Source organism: Megascapheus bottae, chromosome 2 (genome assembly GCF_031878675.1).
Source record: "Megascapheus bottae isolate mThoBot1 chromosome 2, mThoBot2.hap1, whole genome shotgun sequence".
Taxonomy (NCBI): domain Eukaryota; kingdom Metazoa; phylum Chordata; class Mammalia; order Rodentia; family Geomyidae; genus Megascapheus; species Megascapheus bottae.
Genome location: NC_143510.1, coordinates 66,057,732 through 66,083,324, shown reverse-complemented (window position 1 = coordinate 66,083,324; position 25,593 = coordinate 66,057,732). Strand labels below are relative to the sequence as shown.

Below are 25,593 nucleotides of genomic sequence, written 5' to 3'. Positions count from 1 at the left end.
ACACTGAGACAGGTCAATTTCACTTCTGGTTTTTGCTCTTTTTATTCAGTCCCCTGCTCCGGTGACACCCAAGAGCATCCGATGTATGCATCAGGAGACATTTTTCAAGACCCCTGGCAGCCTTGGAGACCCCATCCTGAAGAGAAGAGAAAAGAACCAGTCTCGTAACACCAGCTCAGCCCAGAGGAGATTAGAAATCCCCAGTAGTGGGCCTGATTAAGCTGATGCTCGGGTGGGTGGCGGTAGGATGCCACTGCCTGAGTTTTTCTATGTCCTAGGCAATCTCCTAAGTGGGACGTCAACCATACGATCCTCAGCTTGTATCCTTGCTCTCTACCAGTTCTACTATCTTCCCAACATCATGAAGCATCTGTGTTCCTGCAAATCGTGATTCTTAATTATGTATTGAATACCGGCTAGAGTTCAGATTCTGCAGGATGTCACACGGACAGCACAGGCTGACTGGTGTGATTTTGCTCCCAGAATCATCTGACTGTTGCCAGTAGATCTGAACAGGTTGCTGGAGCCTTGTGGTTTTGCTGAAGGAGAGGGTGCAGGGAGGATTCTGTCTAGCACTTAACCCCGGTAAGCATTTCTGATGTGAATTTCTTCTTGCCCTCAATTACATGTGATGAGAGCGGAATCTGCAGTTCAAAAACAAAATCAAGCTAGTGCGTCCTTAAGGCTTCACCAGGAAGCTACCTTCCGTGATGAATCCTATGGTATTATTTATTTTGTTCCTGAAATGGGAATGCGTGCAAAACAAAAAACAAAGCAAAAAAACTGAAGTTTACAACTACAGCCTAACACATAATTTTCTTTCAGGGTATGACGACTTGAATGTTGATAATTGTCTGTATAATTTGCCCTGCACTTAATCTACCACCGAGTAACAATGTGGAGACATGTGTGTACATGGTAAATAGCAAGACCAAAATAACTGTGAATGCCATACCTGGCTTTTGAGAAACTGTGTTAACCCTGGGAGCCTAGGGGCTCTGCCAATCACTGAAAACAGTGGGGTTTTACTTGTGTTTTTGAAAAACTCCTTCTGTGTTCAGTTCCCTTTATGACATGCCCTGTGTTCTTTATTTAAATGGTAACTGTAGCATACCAGGTATAAAATGCCTTCTAGTAATAGCTGTGTGTAAAATGAATCCGAATGGTGGAAACTGGGATAAGATCTTATTGGTGAAATTCTGAAGAATAACAGTGTAGAAATTAATAGAGAACATTAGATAATCTCTTGGTCTTTTCATCATGTTTACAGGGAAGAAGAATAATGGACACAGTACCTCCTATTTCCAAAAGTATTCAAATCATAGTTGTGAGGTACTCCCCCACCAAAATTTAAAACGGTATATGGGGTAGTTGATGATTGTACCACAATTAAAATTTCAGAAACTGTGTATGGCACATTACTTGAGGGCTTCATTAGGGAATTAGTTCTTTGTATTCCTCATTTATTCTTTTTTTGTGGGGTTTGACCTCAGGGCCTGGGCACTGTCACGGAGCTCTCTTGCTCAAGGCTTGTGCTCTGCCACTTTGAGGCAGAGGTCCACTTCTGATTTTTAAGTGGTTTATTAGACTCTTGGGGACTTTTCTGCCTGGGCTGGCTTTGAACTGTGATCCTCAGATTTCAGCTTCTTGATCATCTAGGATTATAGGCCTGAGCCACCAGTACCTGGATAATTATACTCATGTTTATCTGTCAGAGAAAACACTTGCCTTTCTTCCTTGCTTTTCTACTTTTTTTTCTCCTTTAAACTTATTTCTTAGATAGAATCTTAGTATAAGACTATTTTTTCCTATTTTTATACCCAATAAAATATTATGGGAAAGAATAAAAACTATTAATTTAAGAGACTCTGGGAGTCTGAGTAAAGTAGCTTTATATTAACCACAGGATATAACTAGCCTTACTCCCTTGGGAAGATTTTGTTTTTAAAACTTAAGATAGGTAGCCTGATGAAGTACATGTGCTATTTATATCGATTTTTTTTAATCAACACTAAACTTCTTAAGTTTACAAGATGGTATTTTTTTGCCTTAAAAAATATATATATATCTCTAGAGTTAGATTAAAAACATGCTTCTCACCACCATCAATTTCATGGAAATGATTACCCTGAACTAATATTGATGGGTTACTGATCAAAAATGAAAATATGCCCTTTTCAGATTGACCGAGGCTATGCAGCATATAAATAAATCTGGGCAGGGTATATGCATTTAAATCATGTTGAGGAACTTGCACAAAATTCTTCACTGAGAAATCTGCATTTAGATGGAAATATAAATTGATTTTTTTTTTCTTTCCCTGTTCCTGGGTGTTTATCCACCTACTTTTTTTTGTTAGTTGTGGTGGTTGTTGTTACGGTTGGTTTGTTTGTTGTTTGCTATTCCCCCTTGTAGTTGTAGTATTCTGTTTGTGATTTGACATGTTAGCCTTTGAGAATGCATAGTTCTTGAGAGGCGTGAAGAAGAAATCCTATAAAATAAGCATGGTATAAATTTACGACCACACTTAGGAACAAAAAACTAAGAAGATTTCCTTTTGTGGTCAGTTACCCTCTTCGATATGGTTTTACATGGAAAAGTAAAATCCTCAGTGGTCATTTCTGGGAGAAAAGCAAATCTTTTCTTACAGAACTCTCAGCAGTGGCTGAGCTAGGATGAGATATTCTTAAAGAAACAGTGGCAATCTGGAGTCTCACCGTTACATGATTATAGTGAAAGGAAAACAAGGAACTGTTGGAGGTACTGCTTAGAAGATGCAGTTATGAGTGGGCACTGCGGTGAGGGGGGAAGTGCGCCCTCTACTGTCTGGAGTTTGTGAAACTTTTCATTCTGGTACAACAGTTGGGTGTATAACTTTTATACTTGAATCTACCTTCCAAGTTTACATTACCCAGATTCCTTTTTGGTAAGGTGCTATTTCTGTATTTAAGTAACTTCAGTGTAAAGCTGCTTTCTGCTTATCCTGTTGCACTGCTAGATCTACGTAGGTATTAATTTTATTGCTGTTTACTGCTTTTGTTTGCGTATTTTTGCTCTGCTCTTTTTCTTAATGGCTATCTGCTTGTAACTCTACTACATGTAAACCAGTTTTCTCTCTTAGAAAAGTATTAAGCTTTATAAATTAGTAATAAAAATCATTTAATAAGAAATGTTCTATTTCTCATTTGGGGGGAGATGGTTCTGGGGCTGGGGCTTGAACTTAAAGCATTTCACTCTGACTTGCTCAAGGCTGGTATTCTTACCACTAGAGCCACACCTCCACTTCCACCTTTTTTTTTTTTTGCTGATTAATTAGAAATAAGAATTTGTGGGATTTGTTGGCTTTAAACCACAGTACTCAGATCTCATCTTCCTCAGTAGGTAAGATTACAAATATGAGCCCATGTGTATTTGGCTACTACTTACAGTAAAACCCATAACTAGCTGGCATAGTAGAAGCCAGACCCTCCAAGACCCACCAGACCATTTTTCTGAGACATTTGGTTCTCATATAGCAAAATGTATTGAATTGCAATGGGATAGGAGGTGGAGAGGTCAAGAAATGATGCCATTGGCTTTTCATTGTCTCCCATGTTCACTTGTGTACATACATTTGAAGCTTTCAAATGATACTGATGTGAGAATCCCATCTGAATGCAGTCCACCTGCACAGCTTCTGGTATCCATCACGTTAAGTGCTTCTCTGTCTAGCAAATACTGGTAATTCAAAGCCAAATTCTGTGTTTCATCAAGACTTGATCTGATTCTCCTCAGATCTTTCCTCATCCAGAGAGATCCATATTGCATGTGAGTTGGAACCAGCAGGCACTTGTGCTGGTTCCCATGGATAACTCCTCCAGATATCTCATCTGGGAACATATGCCTGAGATGCACCCAACACATGTCGCTCTAGCTGCTGTCCTCCTGTAACCACTGGATGTCTTATAGTCCACACCACTTGAGCAGGAAAACACCCCAGGTTGGTTCCTATTAGCCCACATCTGGTACCTTTTGCCCTGATTCTAAGAAAACCCAACCAAACGCACCAACCTTTGCTCCCCAAAGCAATCTACCTAACCCCTAGGCAAGTCGGTACACTTCCTGCTGCAGGGAAGTGGCTAAAGCAAGCAGTGCTTAAATACTTGCCCTTGTTCTGCAGTGGCAGAGGTAAGGAGTAAATGTGCTTCCAAAAAAGCCTCGCTAAATGCACTCATCTGTTTTACATCATGGCCACGTTGTGGGTGAGTGACAGTGTTCAATACTTGTGCAATTAGTTTTAGGAAACCTCTGTCCTACAAAATCCTACACACGTGGCCTACAGCATTTACTGTAGTGAGTACTACAGTCAAAGTCACCATTTTCTACCTGGTACAGTAGGTAGAAGTATCTGTCATCCAGGATTTCCAAATGCCTAAGTGACCTGTATGACCATTCAATTTCCTATCAGAGCTTGAGAGTTGTTTTGTAATATTACGATCAATTATGTTAATTCAATGTCCTTTCTGACCTGAGAATGTTTCCAGAGTTAAGAAATTGTGCTTGATGCTAGAACACCTTCTGCTCTCACACTAAAAGCCACTGTTGTGAATAGCCAAAAAAGAGATGGGATATACTTAAGTGGGAAGATACTGGCCTAGCCAGGCCTTAAATTCAGAATTGGGAAGAGGGAGAGTGAAAAGTGGGCAACATAATAAAATTTATACTACAGGATTAGACAGGTTCCTAAGAGAGACATATACATACTTTTTAAGCTAGTTTGACTAAGATAACTCCACAGCATTTTATGCTATTACATTTCAGCAGAACTTACTTTGAGAAACAATGAATGGATCCAACAAGCTTCTGAGTAAGAGTGTCATTGTATGGGCAGAATGATCTCCATACTGGGAGATTCTCTTAAGGTACAAATTAAATTTTTCTCATTGAAGGCTCAGGACTGTTCCGCAGACACAAGAACAAATGCCAACCTGAAGACACATAGTAAACAGGGCACCTGCGCTACAGGTGTCTGTGCTTTCATGCAATGGCAACATGGAGTTGTCAGTAAAATAAACAGCAGCATGTCACCAGTACTAACAGCCTTACCCCGGCCCTCTCCTATCAAAATCGTGCTAATCATTTACTCAGTAAATATTTACTGTTCTGATGCAAACAGAGGTGTCTTGAGGGGAAAGCCACGCTACTCTCCTTCCCTCTCTAATAATGGTAAAGAATTACACAATTTTAGTTCATTCCGAGAAATAGAAACGAGGTTATGTCCATTGCTTGGATTCTATGTAAATCAACTAAAAAGATGAAACCAGAATGAGCGCCTCCTACTTTCCCACACCACTGATCCATCAAAGACAAATCGTTTTCACAAAACATTGAAGGAGTGGCCCATACATGTTTATTCTGACACACACAACTTTCTACACGGGATTAATGTTCATGTCACAAATACAATTTGGGCATACAGAAGTAGAGTACCAGCTGGGTACCAGTGGCTCACACCTGTAATCCTAGCTACTCAGGAGGCTGACATCTGAGGATCATGGCTCACGAAAGGATCAGGCACGAAAGTTGGTAAAATTCTTATCTCCAATTAACCACCAGAAAACCAGAAGTGGTGCAGCACTAGCCTTGAGCTGAAGAGCTCAGGGGCAGCACCCAGAACCAGAGTTCAAGCCCCACAGCCAACAACAACAAAAAAGTAGAATACCTGTTTCCAGCCACAAACCATTTGATTATTTATAACACTATGGCAATATACAGATAGCTAGACCTCAGGCAGTCATGAGAACCATTATAGGTCAGTCTCATCGTACTGATGACTTCTCAGGACTTACACAGCTTGAGTACCAGTCATTTACCAACTAAGACAACATGCAAACTGAATGTATGCAAGCAGTCTTAACATCGGAACTTGGAAGATGAATGGAAGACCACCAGGTACAAGAAATGCAGGTGGCAGAGGACATTTTAGACCAAAAGAGTGAAACTGGCTTAAAGCCATAGATGTTATTCATTGCAACTTAAAGTGTTTATCCAAACACTTGAAAAGTCTCTTGCTACTGGCTTTAAATGTTTAGGGAAATGAAAAAATCAATAAAGCTAATATTTGGCATTTATACTACATAATTTTAAACCTTTCATCAAAGTGTTTTAATTGCTTTGTGAAAACTTACCAGAGGGCTGGGAGCATAGCCTAAGGGTAGAGTACTTGCCCAACATGCACAAAGCCCTGGGTTCAATTCCTGAGTACCACATATACAGGAAAGGCCAGAAATGGTTCTGTGCATCAAGTGGTAGAACACTAACCTTGAGGTAAAAAGCTCAAGGACAGTACCCAGGACCTGAGTTCAAGCCCCAGGACTGGCAAAACAAAAACAAAAAAACATCAAAGTAGGTTGGGCTGTGTGTTGATGGATCACACCTGAACCCCACTACATAGGAAGCTGAGACCTGAGGAGTGTGTTTCAAAGACAGCCCAGGCAGAAAAGTCCATGGGGCTCCAATTAACCACCAAAAAGCTGGAAGTGGAGCTGTGACTCAAGTGGTAGGAAATTAGCCTTGGGCACAAAAGTTCAGGGCAGCACCTAGGCCCTGAGATCCAGCCACGGGACCAGAACACCTGTACACATGGTAAATTAAGGAGCATTTACTTTCCTACCATATAACTTAAAAGAGTGTTTTGAGCATTTCAGTATTTCATGAATGATTGCCACACTTAAGTTTGAATCAGCTTCCAACATCCTATTCTTTGTATATTTGGTTCAATAAAAAACATCTCTAAGGGGCCAGGAGTTTGGCCTAGTGGTAAAGTATTTGCCTAGCATGCACAAAGACCTGGGTTTGATTCCTTGACACCACATACACAGAAAGCTGGAAGTGGTGCTGTGGCTCAAGTAGTAGAGCACTAGCCTTGAGGAAAGCCCAAGGACAGTGTTCAGGAACTGAGTTCAGTCCCCAGGACTGGTTAAAAACAAATCTCTTAAGTTTTTGTCTTTCTATCTTGTTTTTTCTAGTATGGGCTGTTGAACTCAGGGATCTAAAGCTTGCCCAGTTTGGCTGGCACTGTCACCTGAGCCATACCTTCAGCCCAGTTCTTGTGGTTAATTGGATATAGAATCTCCTAACCTTCTAGCCAGGCTGGCTTCATTCTTCTGTCAGCTCCTTGACTAGCTAGGATTACAGGCCCAAGTCATCCGTACAAAACTCCCGATTCTGTATCAGTGCATATTAAGTGTACACTGTCAAGTTTTCATTAAGAAACTTCCAGTAGTATGCTTTGATCGTATTCACCCTTCTTTAAGGGATAAAGCAGTGTGAAGTTCCGAAGACTTCCCTTCTCATATCCTTTTCATCGTGACCACTTTCCTAGCGTAGGTTAGTGTCACTCTTCAGAATCATAGTCCAATGGTGACAGAGAAAACATCCCCACACTGTTAGAAAGTTATTTGTGGTTTTGACTAAATCAGTATTGATGAAATGATCAACTCATCAATTCCCTCTCTGGCTCATTCATCCTTTCAAATTGAATGTGTGTTATGACCATGGGGAAGCAAAGAGGCAACATGACTCCATGCTTTTCTACCTGTGACTGACTATATTCTATCTGAACAGATTACGTGTGTGCACACCAAACTGGGAGAGAAATGAAGTGACTGGTCGCTGATCATGATGGATACCTGTTCTTTACAGAGTGCTTAGTGGGCTGAAGCAGTAAAATGTGTACTTTATGCAATGCCTTGGAGTTAATATAGTATACCATAGCAACTGAAATGTGAGCCATATGCTTGAACAAGTGCTTTTTTTAAAAATATTTTTCATTGTATTTAATAAAAGAGTTACATGATATTTGCCAGATAGAAGGTGCATTAATTCACATACATTGATACCCTTCCACATGTCTTGGTCCCCATTACCCTCCCCCCTAACCCCCCAGCAAGTGCTTTTGTTTGACTAAATTACACTGTCTGCCTGTATATAGCATGACGGATTGCAATTAATTTTAATTTTTGGCAGAAAGCAATCTCTGTCAATTCAGTCTATCAACCATTTCAGTCCCTATTCCTCACAAACTTTCCCGGCACTCTGTAAAAGTAGTTGGAACACTACTGCGAGCAGGCTTGCACAGTGCCCAGAGGCAGGACAGGGCGCCAGCTCCAGCCCCCATGCATTGCGTTGGCTCTGCTTGACTTGCTATGCCATTGTTATCCATGAAGGTCAACTGCAACAGCAATGAAAAGGACTCTGAAGGTCTGCTAGAAGAGCAAGAAATTTCTCCGAGGTCCCCAGAAAGTCTTTCCTTGATCTCCAGCAGCCAAAATTGCACACACATTTGCTATGACCTAAACATGGGTGGTATCTCCTACACTTTCTTTGCTCAAATCTTACTCTTCCTATGTCGTGAGTGTAGACAATAGTAAGGCCACTTTTTCCTTCCTTCCTTCCTTCCTTCCTTCCTTCCTTCCTTCCTTCCTGCCTTCCTGCCTTCCTGCCTTCCTGCCTTCCTTCCCTCCCTCCCTCCCTCCTTCTCTCTCTCTCTCTCTCTCTCTCTCTCTCTCTCTCTCTCTCTCTCTCTCTCTCTCTCTCTCTCTCTCTCTCTTTTCTCTTTCTTTCTCCCCTTGTTTCTTTTTCTTTTGCTAGCAGCCCTGGGCTTGAACTCCAGGCTTGGGTTCTGTCCCTCAGGAATTTTTTGTTCGAGTCTAGTGCTGTACCACTCAGGTCACAGCTCCACTTCTGGCTTGAGTGGTTAATTGGGAAGGGGAAGCACAGAATCCGGGGGACAATGGGTGAATTCATTCAGCAGTGATCCTTGATACTCACTAGACTATATATGTTGGAAATGAATTATACAATTTTGGAGGGGGGAGGTTGGTAGGGTAAAAGCTGGGAGAAAAATGAGGTGACACTGTTTAAAAAGAAATGTACTCATTACCTGACTTATGTAACTATAATTTCTTCATACATCACCTTTACAATGAAAAAAAATTTTTAAGAGATTTAAAATAAGACAAAAACATGGGTAGTGCCCCCCACGAAGTTTCATATGCTGAGAGCTTGGTCCCAGGGCAGCCCCAGCGGGAGGTGGGAGACCCTCTGGGGGTGTGGCCTAGTTGGATGGAGGTCTTTAGGTCTTTGGGGGAAGGGGCATGCCCTGGAACAGCCTGTGGGAAGTCCCTGTTTTTCCCATCTTTTGGCTCCAGTTGTGAGTCTTTATTCTGACACACTTCTCACCACTGATACCTGCTGCCCTCACCAGAACTGCACTCATGCCCGTGCTATGCCTTTAACCTCCAGAACTAGAGCTAAAGAAACCTTTCCTCTTGATAAGTTAGTCACCTTTGATATTTTGTTGGATTAATAGCTGACAGTCACAAGGCTTGTTTCTAGACCGGGAGGTCTAGATGAATTATCCTTTCCATTTAGAACTGTCCATGAAAATGAAGCACCTGGGTTTTGAGGGAAGAGGTAACCCCTGAACAATGTTCAGGCTCATGGGGGGGAAGCAAAGACTTCATGCTGGCTGGTAAATGTAAGTTCACACAGTCCTGATGTCAATATGTCCCTCAAGTAACAGGATAGCTCCCTACAGGCAAGTGAAATGAGTTCTTACCTCCACAAACTGCCATCAGATGAGATGTACATGTCCTTTTGTTCTTTAGTCTCTTTTTTGTTTTGGTTTGGTTTTCTGTGTGTAGATCTTGGGCTTGAATTCAGGGTGTGGGCACTATTCTTGAGAGGCTTTTTTGTTCAAGGCTAGTGCTTTTCTACTACCGTATCTATGGATACATAGGTAATACTAAATAGGTAAGACATCATGCATATGTTTCTCTGTAACAAAATATTTAAATTGAGATATATTATAATTTTTCTGCAATGAATACTTTATTTGGAGAGCTACATCTTAGAAAGCTGAGACATTAAAAATTAGTTTACATGTCCATGATGAATATTCATTATTATTTGTCTGTGACAGGGTTTCAGCTCAGTACACCCACATTTATCATTTTCTAGTGATAAGCCTCAAGAAATTGCAATCACAGAAAAAAAAGAGCCATGGGAATAGAAGGAATTTAATGCTAACTCAGTGTTTTGAATGATTTCTAAAAATGACATTATATACTGCTAGTAAATTTCTCTTTTTGTCGACACTATTTTTATTAGTTTTTTTTCCATAATTGGAAAGAAAAGATTCCAGGGAGATATTAAAAGAGGCTCTGAGAATGCAGTCATTAAAGCAGTCACAATATATTTGCATTCACAGAGGTGTGACATGGTGCTATCCTTTGTCTATAACATGAAAGTGCACTTAAAAAATTATCTGAGATGTAATTCTACTTTTCTACAGAGTGTGTGTATCTATAAAAGTTGGTAAAATCCAACTCTTCTAGGAAATGCACTTTCTTAGATAGGAATTCTCAATAGCAACATAATACTTGATCTATGTACTTTTTCTGTTCATAAGTACCAGATAACAAGAAATAATTAAAAAGCAGAAATAAACTCAAACCACAAAGGAAAACCCTACAATCACTGGATTCATACAAAGATGACTGACTAAAGGAAAGCAACTAACTAGTATTGTAACAAATTGGTCATGTTTGAATGGAGAGCACCTCTCCCACAGCCACCCCCCCAAAAGAAAGTAGAGGCCATGTAATATTTGAAAGCTTCAGACCACAATCAAGTCCCAGCATCACTTCTAACAGAGTTATAGCCAGATACTGTTCATTTGGATATGTTCAAGGATGCGGACACTGATATTTAGTTATCTGCTCACTCATCCAAGAAGAAAGGACATTGGATAATTGGATACTACTTTCCTTTTACTATATTCAACCTGAGCACTATGTTGCAAAAATAGCAAGCCACTGTAATTTAAAAAATAATAAGGGCTGGGAGTTTGGTTTAATGGTAGAGTGCTTGCCTAGCATGCATGAAGACCCGGATTCAATTCCTCGGTACCACATACATAGAGGGGGGAAAAAAGCCATAAGTGGTGCTGAGGCTCAAGTGGTAGAGCTCTTGCCTTGAGAAAGTCCAAGGACAGTGATCAGGCCCTGAGTTCAAGCCCAGGACTGGTTAAATAAATAAATAAATACATACATACATACATACCAATTCTCTTCAGTTCACTATCAAGTCTAAAAAACACTAATACTATATCCAAAGAACATAAGAGAACAAAGAAGCCACATCTGATAACTAACTGGGACCACCACATTGTATGAGTTGAGCTATTCCTCTGAAGTATTGTTCTTCTATTAGTAATCAGTGGATGACTGGATTAGGTTCTGTTTTGAGATCACTGATAGCAGAATAATTGGAAACCACTGGACTTATAAATGTATGTTATCCTTCCTACCTATAGGATAGCACAGATACCAGCATAGATACTAGCATGTGATGGAAATTTAGTGATTTTACACCCTGACTGAATACTCTGGGAACTTTTAGTTGTAGAGAAGGCACTCTATTCTTTGTGATGGAAAACATGGAAGTGGGTATAGAGAAGAGCATAACAGCTGATCAAAGGTTATCTAGACAAGTAGATTTTATCTATTTATTTTTGTTTGTTTAGTTAGTTATTATGCCAGTAGTAGGACTATAAACAGATCCCGGACTCTTAAGTACTTGTAAAATGATGTCATGCCTTGAACCTAGTATAAAACATATCAACTCTCATGTATAGATTATGACACAGGATGAACAATAGAATACTTTTCCACAGAGCTTTTTCTATGTCACAAGAGGCTGACTTTCCCAGTTCAGCTGCATATCCTGGTCATTGCTGACCCGGTGAAATTCTGCATCCTCCAGCTTGAGCAGTATCACAGGCCTCACAGGTCTTACATTTCATGCCTAAAATATGAAACTGGACTATGTATCACCTGTTGCAGTCATTGTAGAGAATACCAACAGTCAGGTTCTGATATACTGATGGGTTGGGAATCCATCTGTCTCTAGTCCTCATGATAACCAAGCAGAGTGCAGACACAACGGACATCGGTCTCTTTCTTTCAACATTTCTTCAAAACACATTCTGTGTCAAAGACGTCTGCATGATGGCATGCGCAACAACATGGGATGTGTGGATTTCCTCTGAACATATTGGATAAGTCTGCCAGGAAACATGTTCAGGGCACTTATGTTTTCCTTGATGATTCATAGCTAAGCATAAGTTATATTTCAAACAGTGGGTGGGGGGGAGGAAAGCTTTCTGACCAATCCTACCAACTCTACCGTTTTCAAACAGATGGCATGGATTTGCGATACTCTTCTTTCGGCAATGTGCTGCGTTCTTTAAAATTCTCCGGGGCATGCTGACTGTGCACGGTTGTTGCACTGAACTTCCATTACTTTCAGAAGACGAAGCTGAGGATCTTTGTTGTTGTCCTGACACAAACCAAGGGTCTTCAGGAAACATCCTTTTCGCAGTGCTCACAGCTCAGCTACCTTTGCTCCTGGGTAAGTACCCCATCTTTTCCATTTATCTGTATTACATATGAAACTATAAGCCTGTGGCATAGATGTCAAGTGTGGGTTCAAGGAAGAAAGGAATTACACAAAAGTTATTCATTTAAGAGCGCTCCTCAGGTGATTTTTAAAATTTTAATGTTGGGGTGAGGTATAGAGAGATTACAGTTACATTCTTCAGGTAGCGGGTATGTTACTTCTTGAACATTGATACCCCTTCCCATGTTTTTCTCCCACTTTTCCTCCCCTAAGCCCCTCCTAGTGATGTATATCAAACCCCTATGGCATGTACATTTATTTCATTGTTGCATTAAAGGAATATCGAAGTCCTTTTTATTTTACTTATGTATTTGTTTTGTGCTGGTATTGTGGATTGAACTCAGGGCCTTACGCTGTCACTTGGATTTTTCACTCAAGGCTGACATTCAGCCACTTGAGCCACACTCCCACTTCCTGTCCTTTGCTGGTTTGTCAGAGATAAAGAATCTCATGGATTTTTCTGCCCTGGCTGGCTTCAAACCATGATCCCCTCAGGTCTCAGCTTCCTGAGCAGCTAGGATTACAGAGGTGAGACACCAGTGCCTGGTTAGATTTGTCTTTAAATGTCACTATCCACAAACCACAGTGAGTTATATTCCTTCAACTATAAAAATCTATAATTCTTTCATTCCAGTTTAAAGGGTGGCAGAATTCTTCAAACTTCCTCTTGGGGCACATGAACAAAAGCATCAGGAAAGAAACACTAGAGTACATCTTTCCAATCGATGGAGTCTCTAAAGCCCATCTCATCAGCCTGCCCTCGCAAGTTCCAGCAATGTCCACATGGTGGCAGTAGTGTCTGTTTGGCATGATGGATGTCTAAAGCTGGAGGACTTTTCAACCATTTCCAGGTTTCCTTTGCAGTCAAGATTTAAAATTAAACAAACAAACAAACAAACAAAAAAACAAAAAAAACTCTTGTACCTGAACAATAAATGTTCACTTTTATTCCTTGCTGAAGCTTCATGCTTAATTTCAACACATTTCATTAAAATTTTCAGTCACATAACCAACAGACTACAACTATAAATACCACTGCAATATAAATGTCTTTTCACCCACTTGGGTATGATGCAGACATTAAATTCAGTTTTTATCTTCCTTTCTGTTCTCTTCCCAGGGCTTACACAGACTTGCCTACCTCTAGCTTTAGTTGCTAAGCAACAGTGAGAGCTTTGTTGTTCTTAAACACTAACCCTTAAATGCCCTCATTTTCTCTCTAATGAGAACATGGCTACACCCCAAATTACCTTCTCTTCCTAAAAAAAACCAAACCAAACAGCAGGATGCTTATGATTTATTGTAATAGTAAGTTAAATTGCATCCCAATGGTAAATGCAGGAAAAGCAAACCTAGTATACTTGATTGACTCTGGACATTCCCTTAGCAATGAATTATTTTGCCTTTTTAAAAAAGATCAAGTTTTTTGTGAAGCACCTATTATATGCTAGGCACTCTCCTAGGTGTTATTTATTATTTATTCTAATCTTCAAAATATTATTTCTGTTAACACTCTAGTTTTTCCAAAGCTTTTCTACCCTAGGAAAGAACTTTATGAAATTCAGAAAACTAAAATACTAGGGAAGTAGAATAATAAATAACTCACCAAGGCATTATTGGGAAAAACAGTTAAGTTTATTTTAGTTAGGTTTTTTGTGTTTTTTGCCAGTCCTGGAGTTTGAACTCAAGGCCTAGGCACTGGTCTTAGGCTTTCTGAAGGTTAGAGCTCTACCACTTGAGCATCACTTCCAGGTTTTTTTATGTATGTGGTACATACGTAGTCTGCATCTTTGTGAATGATAGGCAAGTACACTACCACTACGCTAAACTCCTGGCCCCTAAGTTTTTTGGTAACAATATCATGCTATAGAACCCAGGCTGGACTCAAACCCAAACTTTCCTCCTTCTCCCCCTCAAGGGTTGGGATTTCAAAAATGAGCTTCCATACCTGAGTACAAATCTGTTGCTTCTGTTGTTGTTGTTTAATTTTAACTTTCTCTTCCAGACTAGAAAGCAGATAGCCATAGCCATTAAAAGCACTGCACCTTATGAATGTATTCAGATTCTAACACAAGTATGGCCCATCACTTCTTCTCATACCAAGGTCAGAACATTGCACAAATTACGATCTTCTCACATCTTTGTCCACTGTGTAAAAGTAAGTTGAGAATTTCCACACTGTGTTAGGCTCACCTGATCACATGACAAGAACGTTTACAGCCTAGATCAGCAGACCTGCCTTAGAGATGACAACATGACTCTTGTTTGAAACCATGACACTTGGGGGTGCTGAGTTGGCCAGCCAGGACTGACTGGGACAAGGAAAGCTCATGTACAGCTAGACGGGGGATTAGAGTAGCTGAACGATCAATAAAGAGTCACACAGAAATCCTAGAACTCTACAAGAATCACTTGGTATTTCTAGAGGAATTGGTCCTAGGACTCTTTCCACATATCAAAATGGGTACACTCTAAAATCCCTAATAAAAATGGTATAATATGTGTACACAAGCCGTACAAAGCTATTTACTTTAAATCACCTCCATATTGCCTCTAATACCTAAAACAATCTGTATTTATATTGTGCTGTCTTGTTTAGGGAATGACGATAAAAGATCAGTATATGTTTTCTATAGATGCATGTCTGCCAAATATTGGTTGAATCCTCAGATATGGAACACAGGGATATGGAAGGATGGCATTACGTAGGTATTGGAAATATGTGCCATGTAGGTATTGGAAATATGTGCCAAACTGCCTCTAGTTTCCATGGTTTTCTTAAAATATATATTATTAATGCCAAAGTAAAAAAAAACATTCTTCAGTGAATAACATAAATTGCTCCTCTTAATTACAACCATACCCTCTTGAAATTAATGCTGAGCCAATACCCAAAACAGATTGAACCACAGGGCACCAAATAATTAGAATGGCCAAGGAACCCCAATGTTTGCATTCATTCACCTCTGTATACATATGGAAATGATTACTGTCCTCAATTCCTTAGAAGACCACAATAGCGGCGCTTTTCTAATGCTGAAAGAGGAGAGTTGCTAAGGCTCTGAGACAGCTAAGAGCAGGACAAAACATGACAACTGAAAAAGACGCCTCCTGCCTCTGGCCTCCAATCCCACATCTTCTTTTCTTCCTGAATGCTTGCCCTTTGTCACCAGCTGCCTTCAGAATATCAGTCCCAGACATCAGCTCATCTTCAGACTCTACTCACTCCAGAGTTTTAGAGAGTCAAGTTTCAGGAAAACCAGAAAAAGACATTTATGAGCTACGTGAGAGTAGAAATTCCATATGGTTTCTGACTTTTAAAAAGATCATATACATATATAGAGAGAGATATATTTCAATTTCTATCATAGTCTCTACTCAAACTTGTGTTTTCTTAAACTATAATGTCATCTTGTGGTTACTCTGAAGGGAAGTATTTTTCAGAGGTCTCCCTTGGAAATAAAAAAATGTTCTTTAAGCTCAGACTTTTGGCCTGTGTCACCAGGAATTTACGCGCATGATTTGCCAGCAGACTGTGGAGGCTGCATGAGAGGCTGGGAGCAGCCGCCTGTCTCCATACCCATCTCTGATGAAAAATGAAGTGCTTTTTGAAAGTTCCATTTTAGATCTGATTAGTAGTGATGAAATACAATAAATACAACTCAGTTCTCTTATACCAAATATTAAGCCAATTATCATGATTCTCATCATTATTATCTTAGGGAACACTTATTTCTCTGTAATGAGAATCTTGGGTTTGGGTGTCCGGTGCTAGCTCTTCATTCACTGGATGTGCAGCCTCAGTTTCCTCCTTTGTAAAAAGCTTATAATATTGGTCTCAGAGCAGTTTTTAGGGAAATGTGTAAGGTTCATAATAATAACTTACAACGATTGAGCTGAGCACTTGACTGAACATGTGACATCTTCCCATTGTGTCAACTTTGAGGATCTATTTGTTATAGAGTCTACCCTAATCAATATCATCAACAAGTATAGAACTAAAACCCAAGCGTGGGCATTGAAGATGTTACCTGAGATGGCCTCAGTAGATAAGTAGATTACAATTGATCTCCAGCTAGAAAACAAACCAGACACCACAGAACAGGTAGTTAAGAGCTTGGACTTCTATTTCAATAGAGAGTAAGTTATTCAACCTCCCTGAAAATTGGTACCCCCACCCCCATAGAAAGAGGGAATGGTAACAGTCATCTAAGGTTTTATCTGGATTCCAAGATGTTAGGACGGAGAGTATATCAGTACAACAGTAATGTAATGCCAGCATTTCAGGTGTGTTCTACCAGATTACCCTGGGAAGTAAGCTCAGTGGTGGCTCTTTAGGATCTCCTATGTCTTCTCATCCTTCTCATCTGGACAGCAGTTCTTCAGTGGTAACAGTAATAATTTGTAGAGAACCACTTCCTCTCGCATTCCATCTGAATCTGATTTGACTTCCAAGCGTATTCTTTCTTCCTTTAGATTTAGGACACTTCTGTGGGTTTGTTCTTTCCATTTTTGTGGTTGTTTTGTGTAAAGGTAATTGTATTGCTTTGCTGATTTAATCACACACTTGGAAGTTCTAATGCATGAGTAATGACTTCACTGTCAGCTCCCAGTACTACTCACACACACACTGAAGTCACAGCTTATGTGGCCAACTTATTTGTAGGAGGAAGCCTCGATCACGGATATTTCCACAGGTTAGGTATGGGTACTGTCTGGACTGGAGAGCCCTCAAATCCACTTACAGCTCAGAAGTGCTGTTTGTCACTGGACAATAGCCCCATGTACATTTTCTAAATGAGTCTTGGTGATAATATCATCTAGGTGGCTCACTGACACTCTAGAGTGAGAAACACAAAGGGCCACTGCCTGTTCTCTTTTTTTTCCAGCTGACAGGAAAGTGGTAGGACACCCTCCCAGCTCCTGTGTCTGCTCAGCAACACTGCCACTGCTGCGGCTCTGAGTCTTGAAGGCTTTCCTGATCCCAAATTCTACTTTTGCTAGATTCTTGGGCTCATTGTATAACCACTCCAGGCAAGAAGGGTTATAGTTTCTGCACCCCCTTCTATTGTTTCACCCACCCCACTTGCCAGATTCAGGGCACACTTTGTCATGTGGTAGTCTCTGAGGCAAAATCCCCTCTTTCTGGAAGTGCCACATTCAGTAAGTGCTTAGTGCCGCTTAAGTGTTTCTACTTTGACTTGCTTTAATTGCTCTCACAATGGAATGGATAGCACAATGAATTCACCAAGACACTCTTGCTCTTATTCCCTACTGTGTGTGTGTCCTGGGGCTTGAACTCAGGGCCTGAGCACTGTCTTTGGACACTTTTTGCTCAAGGCTAGCACTCTGCCACAGTGCTACTTGAGCCACAGTGCCACTTCTGGCTTTTTCTGTGTATGTGGCATGGACAATCGAACCCAGGGCTTCATGCATGCTAGGTAAGCACTCTATCAGTAGACTATGCCCCCCCACCCCTGCCCCAGCCTTTATTCCCTATTTTTTAAGTATCAAATAAAAACTCTTTAGAGCCCAGTCACGATGTTTATAACCAGGCCTCCAGGTTCATGAAAATCTTCCATAACACACTAAATTGCACTCCTGTGCACGGTTTTACTCATGTAAATTGGCACTACTTGGTCGCAGCTGTATGACTGTTACAGAATTTCTTGGAATCATTTCAACATGTATTTCATTGTAGAATGCTACAAACCACAGTGAGACCCAATATGTCTGATATAGCTAGCTACTGAATGTTCATCAGCGTCTGAGGTAGCAGGAAAGAGGGTGGTTCTAACTCTCTGCATGATGTTATTCATTTAATTTTCTTCAGAATCACAACTAACCCAAAGTTTTACTGGAATCGCTACCAAAGTTGAAGGAAGTGTGGATGTGCTTTTCTCTTTTATCTATTGTAAATGCTAAAGATGTGGAGTTGGAAAACAATAGCCCAAAGTCTAAGGTAGCCTGTCATTTTAAAACTTCCTTGTAAATATAATTTTATTGGAGTACAAATGTGTTTGTAGACTCTTTTCTTAGCTCTTATCCCAACACTCAACTGCTTACTTCATTATTTTCTCTAGGTATCTGCTCAAGTGATCCTTTATCAACTAAGGTATCTCTTGTCACTTTGTGTAATTAGCACACATACACACACCTCATACAAACATGTATCTAATATACAAAATAGGGATTCATATTTCTGACATGAGAAAATACATAGGAGTGGGCTTTCATGCAAATGTAATTGCCTGATGCTTCATTCAGAGCTCTAGTATATTCCTGTTCTTCCTGTATAACTAGATGTTATCATATGCATATATTATATATAATAACTAGATGCTATATATTTCATATGTATGATATATCACATTGTATATTATATATACTGTATAATTACTAGAGACCATATATCATATGTATACTATATACACATGACATATAATATCATATCACATATACTATATAGAATCACATATATCATATGTATAATAATATATTTTTCCCCATGGTTATAAAAATATCTGGTGCACTTTCAAGTAGCACACTACAATCCTAAGAGATTCTTAAGCTGAAAATAGCTAAGTGCTCTTTGTAACCTCCATCATGTATTTCTAAATACCATGAAGTGTATTATACTCAACATAAAAATGATGCACAAGCATTCAAATACAGCAAAAATACACACAAAAGAAAAATCTATTTTAGAAACTAAAACAGATCTTCAAATATCTCATGTCCTAAATATAAGAAAATGGACATTCTGACATAGATTATTTTTCAGTGCTCTGTCCTGAACTTCTCTATGCTATAATCAAATGTATATATAGATATATATATCTATATATACATAGATATAGATATAGGCATTTACTTATAGGCATTTTGTATTATGACATCACTTAACAGATAAAGAAATTAAGGCTTAGAGATCTTAAATGATTTGTAAAAGATGCCTCTGCTACATCCCTTAATAAGCTTAATTTCAAATTTCCCACAGTGCTCCTGGCCGTGAGGTTTATCTTTTGCTTTCCACCAATACTTCCCGTGCATAGGATTTTTGTTTTTAACACACACCGAGGAAAGAATGACAACTTAAGAATTTTTTTACTTTAGTGTCAACCTAAACATTGCCACATTAGACACAAGATACATCCACAACACCTAGTTACAGTAAGATAGGTTGTGGATCTATTTCCAGACTAGATTCCTGGGGCCTATATATTATAGCATCACATAATGCTATCTCCTTTTAAAAGCAAAATTTAAGAAAATTGAAAACAGAGAAAATAGAAAGGAGAGAAGGCAGGCTTATAAACCTGCAAAGGAGCTGCCATGTGCAGCTGTGTGACACAGCTCCAACGGACACTGACCCAAGCTAGCCACAGGGTGGTATTTTATCCTTAGTGTTTTTGCTTCCTGATCCATAGGGATTTCCTTCCCTTGTTTTATTTACAGAAGACCTCTAGTTCCCTTCGCTCCGTGCCTTATCAAAACAAGGAAAGATTCATGAAGTATGGACATGCATTTGCTCATGACAGTGAGCTGAAACACAGTCAAACTAAACATTACCTCATCTATACACTTAGATTTTGTGTTCTACACTGAACTGTAAACTGTAAAGAATAATCCCAGCGAAGGTAATTGGCACATGCAAGTAAGTTAGGACACATGGGGAAAGAGTGAGCTGAGGGACCCTTACCCTTAGGACAGACCTCATCTGTTATACCTAAATGAGGCAAATCTGACAGTACTTTTAAGGATTGGGGGATGAAAATGGAAGGAAATGGTCATGTTCCCAAGCCAGAGGACACCAGCGCATTGATCATGTCCACAATCTACCATAGTGTTGCTTTACATTGTCCTTGTGTGCCAGGTCCTTTAGGTGCAATATTATCACAGGTCTGATAGCTTTCCCTCCTCCCTGACTTACATCTGTCTCTGGACCATGGAAACAGATGAGAGCTGACACGGTGACCAGCCACCAGCTTAATGTTCCACAGACATGATCTCATCTCTCATAGGAGACACAATTCATTGTTTTTCCTTCCCTATGCTCCAGACAACTACCATTTTCCGCTCTGCTTCCACGGGTTTCACTGTATTTGACATCTCATACAAGTTGCATCAGAGTACTTTTGCTTCTCTCATTGGTTTGTTTCATTAAGAAGAAAGTCCTGGGTCCAGGAGTTTAGCCTACGGGTTGAATACTCAGCTAGAATGCATGAAGACCGGGGTTTGATTCCTCAGTATCACATATATAGAAAAAGTTGGAAGTGGTGCTGTAGCTCAAGTAGTAGAGCTCTAAGCTTGAGAAAGCCCAAGGTCAAAACAAGTGCCAAGCCTTGAGTTCAAGCCCTGAGATTGTTTAAAAAAAAATGTCCTCTCCACTCAGAAAAACATTGCTACTTACTGCAAGATTCCCTTCTTTTCTTTAAAGTTGAATACTTCACTTTATTTTGGTTATCCATTTATCATTAGTTCATGAACATTCTACTACTCTATGCTGGCTATGAAAAATAATATTATAATTATGGGAATACAAGTATTCCGTCAAGATTATTTCAGTTTCTAAGAGATTGTAAAGTTAAAAATCAGTAAGTGCTGATTGTTGGGTCATATGGAACTTCGGTTTTTTAATTAAATTTTATGTGCCAGCCCTAGGGCTTGAACTCAGGGCTCAGGTACTATCCCTGCGCTTTTGTGCTCAAGGCTAGTATTTTTTTCCTTGTATTTTTTAGTGTAATTAATGGAAGGGTTACATTATATTCACCAGATAGAAAGTGCATTACTTCACAAACATTGATACCCTTTCTCATGTCTTGGTCCCCATTTCCCTCCCCCACCCCTGCTCCTCATCTTGTTTTCCCCTTTCCCTATCCAATTTCAAATAACCAAATATGCATATATCCAATATATCAGATAACAAGGTGTAACAATATGAGATAACCAAGGGATAGCAAAAGAGATGAGAGATAACATAGTACATTAAGGACAACAATCACTCATTATATGGCTTTTGTCTCTATATCCTGGAAGTCCTTTCATTTAGCCTCATATTATATCGCCTTATGTATCTAGGTTTTGTTCTATTGTAAATCTCTGCTAGGAGAGCCCAAGGTTTCTACTGATTATCACAAATGAGGGAAACCATTGAGCCTATGTTCCTTTGAGTCTGGCTTACTTCACTTAATATGATTTTTTTTAAGTCTTTCCATTTCCTTACAAATGGGGCAATGTCATTCTTTCTGACAGCAGCATAGAATTCCATTTTGTTGATCCACTCATCAACTGAGGGGCATCTGGGTTGGTTCCATATCTTTGCTATGGTAAATAGTGCTGCAATGAACATCATTGTGCTAGTGGATTTAGTATGTCTTGTTTCTGGATGATTGGGTAAATGCCAAATAGTGGAATTGCTGGGTCATAGGAGAGCTCTATGTTTAGTCTTTTGAGGAACTTCCATACTGCTTTCCATAGTGGTTGAACAAGTTTGCACTCCCACCAACAGTGTAGTAGTGATCCCTCCTGGCCACATCTCCTCCAGCATCTATTATTACTAGTTTTCTTGATGCTGGCCATTCTAACTGGAGTGAGGTGGAATCTTAGAGTTCTTTTGATTTGCATTTTTTTATGGCCAGAGATGTCGAGCATTTCTTCACGTGTCCATAGGCCATTCTTATTTCTTCTTTAAGTCTTTGGCCCATCTTTTAATGGGATGTTTGTTTCTTTAGAGATTAGTTTTGGAGTGATTCAATTTTTGGAGCTGTTGATATATTTTAGATATGAGGCCTTTGCCTGTTGTTTGGTTAGTGAAGATCTTCTCCCACTCTGTAGGCTTTCTAGTTAATTTGCTAGCTATGTCCTTTGTCATACAGAAGATCTGCAATTTAATGCAGTCCCACTTATCCAGACTTTCTCTGATTTGTTGTGTTTCTTGGTCCTTATTAAGAAAGTTTCGACCTATGCCAAGGAGACCTAGTGTATCTATTTTTCTTGTAAAGTTTTCAGTGTATCTGCTTTTACCTCAAGGTCTTTGATCCATTTAGAGTTAATCCTGGTGCAGGGTGACAAAGAAGCATCCAACTTTAGTTTTCTGCAGGTACTTAACCAGTTCTGCCAGCACCACTTGTTGAAGAAGCTGTCTTTCTTCCATTCTATTTTTTGGGCTCCCTTATCAAAGATTAGGTGGCCATAGGTCTGTGAGTTATTATCTGGGTTCTATTCCATTGATTTTCAGGCCTGTTCTTGTGCCAGTACCAAGCTGTTTTGGTCACTATAGCTCTGTAATAGAGTCTAAAGTTTGGTATTGAAATTCCCCCCTGTGCTGTTCTTTTTGCTAAGAATTGTTTTTGCTATACAGGTTCTGGTATTTTATTATTCCAAATGAAATTTTAGATTGCCTCTTTTATTTCTTTAAAGATTGACATTGGGATATTGATGGGTATTGCGTTGAATTTGTAGATAGCCCTTGGCAAGATTGCCGTTTTCACAATGTTAATTCTTCCAATCCAGTAGCATGAGAGGTTTTTCCATTTCCTCAGTTCTGCTTTATTTTCTTTTTTCAGGTTTTTAAAGTTTTCATCAAAAAGGCCCTTTACATTCTTAGTTAATTCCTAGGTACTTTATTTTCTTTGAGGCTATTGCAAAAGGAGTTGCTTTCCTGATTGTTGCCTCGTTCCTCTCATTGTTGGCATAGAGGAAGGCAGTTGATTATTGAGGGTTAATTTTATACCCTGCTAAAGTTTTAAATCAGCTCAAGTAGCTTGGGAATGGAGTCTATAGGGTTCTTTAAATACAGAATCTGCAAAGAGGGAAAGTTTCACTTCCTCTTTCCCTATTTGGATCTCCTTTATGGTTGCTTCTTGCCTTATTGCTCTGGCTAGGAATTCTAATACTATGTTAATGAGGAGGGGAGAGAGTGGGCATCCTTGTCTCATTCCTGATTTTAGAGGAAATGGCTTTAGCTTTTCGCCATTAGTATAATGCTAGCTATGGTTTTGTCATATACAGCCTTTATTATACTGAGGAATATTCCATGGATTCCTAGTTTCTCCGGAGCTTTTAGCATAAAAGGGTGTTGGATCTTGTCAAATGCCTTTTCTGCATCTATTGAGACAATCATGTGATTCTTGTCCTTGCTCCTGCTGACTCAAGGCTAGTATTTTGAGCCACTGCTTTCCTTGTGGCTTTTTGGTGTTTAATTGGGAATAAGAATCTCAAGTACTTTCTTGCGTTTGAACCTTGGGCCTCAACCCCAAGTAGGTAGGATTATAGGCATGAGCCACCAGTACCTGATTGGTTTTTTAATTTTTTAAGGAATTTTATATTGTTTCCCATTACCAGCTGCTCTGATCATTGCTCTGTAACCATTTCTGTTTAGCTAGGCATAGTGGCTCACACCTGTAACCTTAGCTACTCCAGAGGCTGAGATCTGAGGATCGAGGTTCAAAGCCAGCCTGGTCTATAAAGATGGTGAAACTCTTATCTGCAATTTACCACTAGAAAACTGGAAGTGGCACTGTGGCTCAAGGGTAGAGCGTCAGCCTTGAGCTGAGGAGCTCAGGGACAATGCCCAGGCCCAGAGTCTAAGGCCCACAACCAACCAAAAAACAAAAGAGTTTTCTGTTTCTCTCGACAGTCTCACCAAGAATTCATTATTGTTTAATTTACTTCTTTTCCTTACCTGATTGCTCTGTATAGGACAAGTACAAGGCAGAGTACAAGTACCACATTGTAGCATTCTTTCCTTATTTCCCATCCTGAAGGAAGAGCTCACTGGTAAATTTGATGTTACTTGTAGTCCTTTCACAAATAGACTCTGTTATGTTGAGGTCATTTCCTTCTAGCCCTAGTTCATCATGAAAGTATTTGAAACATTGGACAAATTTAGCATCTTCTCATGTTTGGTTAAAGTCTGAGTAGAAGAAAATACTCTGTGTTAGGTCAATTCATTTTGCTTTTAGCCAGAAACATTTAACTTACCAAAAAAGTTTTGAAGTTTCCCTTCAACTAAAAATTATTTTGTCAAAATCCTAAAGTTATCTGACTTCTGCATTTTACTAAAAAGAGATTTCTTTGTGCCTGGAACAGCCAGATGCTATTTCAGAATGTTTTATTTTTTTCTGCAGATTCTAAAATTTACCCATAATTTATTTATAGTAAGATTCTTTTGAGATAATGCCAACTTGGAAACAACTGATGAGCTCTCCAATCTTATGGCCAAAATATCATTTTGTTTTCCTTCCTGACTTAGAATTTTCCTGTGACTGATTAAAGATAAACTTAGGATAAAGGCAGGCTTTCAAGTAGATTGAGTCTATTCAATGAATATATTATTAGTTTAACCAAGATCCATTTTCTCCCTGTTTGGGACAGAGTATCGTGGGAAGAATGATCATGAACTCCGTAACAAGCAAGTATTTCCCTACTTCACAGTAAGAAGATCCCAGTTTGTGCTTCTTGGTTGACTTCTCTTGATTCTTTCAAGTGTTTATCCCTTAACCACCCACTAAGATGACACTCATAATTATTTCCTGGGAAGCAAAATAATTTGTATATAAAAAATTCTTTTTAAGCATGAATCAACAGCTCAACTCTGAACACAACAAACTTAGGCAAGCCCTAAAATCACCTTTTATCTGAAGGACTGTGGTACAAAGTGGAAGACACCAAACAATTTAACCATCTTGCTGAACTGAAGAGACAAGCTTTTAGAAATGGGTATTCATGAGTCATAATAAAATCTACAGGTTTTCTTTTTCAGACCTCTTTGAGTAAATCATCTTAAGATTTTTGCTAGAAACTAGTCTGCACTTTTATAAGGAGAAACTCCATGAGGCCAGGCAAGCAAAAAGTGCCAAGGGTAAAGGACAACTGCCAAGGGGTGGGTGGTCTAATAACTTTCAGAGTGTAGAAAAAAATCTTATAGCAAAAGCAAACAGTTTTGTTTTTCTTGTTATTGTAGAGGTGATGTATGGAGGGGTTTCAGTTACATAGGTCAGGTAATGAGTACATTTCTTTTGAACACCTCTCCTTGTTTTCTCCTAGTGTTTTCCCACCTGATTCTCTGCCTCCACAAGTTGTGTA

At 39.4% G+C, this 25,593-nt stretch overlaps 1 protein-coding gene and 1 pseudogene across 1 annotated transcript in view; one reads left to right on the top strand and one right to left on the bottom strand.

The window, feature by feature from the left end:
* E2f7 (E2F transcription factor 7) overlaps window positions 1-3,053 on the top strand; it is a 37,696-nt gene extending 34,643 nt beyond the window's left edge. The window contains exon 13 of the mRNA XM_090328293.1: window positions 50-3,053. Within this exon, the coding sequence (XP_090184419.1) occupies window positions 50-220 (171 nt within the window). The 3' untranslated portion in view covers window positions 221-3,053. The remainder of the gene's footprint in view (window positions 1-49) is intronic.
* An 8,720-nt stretch (window positions 3,054-11,773) lies between these two features.
* Window positions 11,774-12,297, bottom strand: LOC150067277 (RING finger and CHY zinc finger domain-containing protein 1 pseudogene; annotated as a pseudogene).
* Window positions 12,298-25,593: the final 13,296 nt, after the last annotated feature.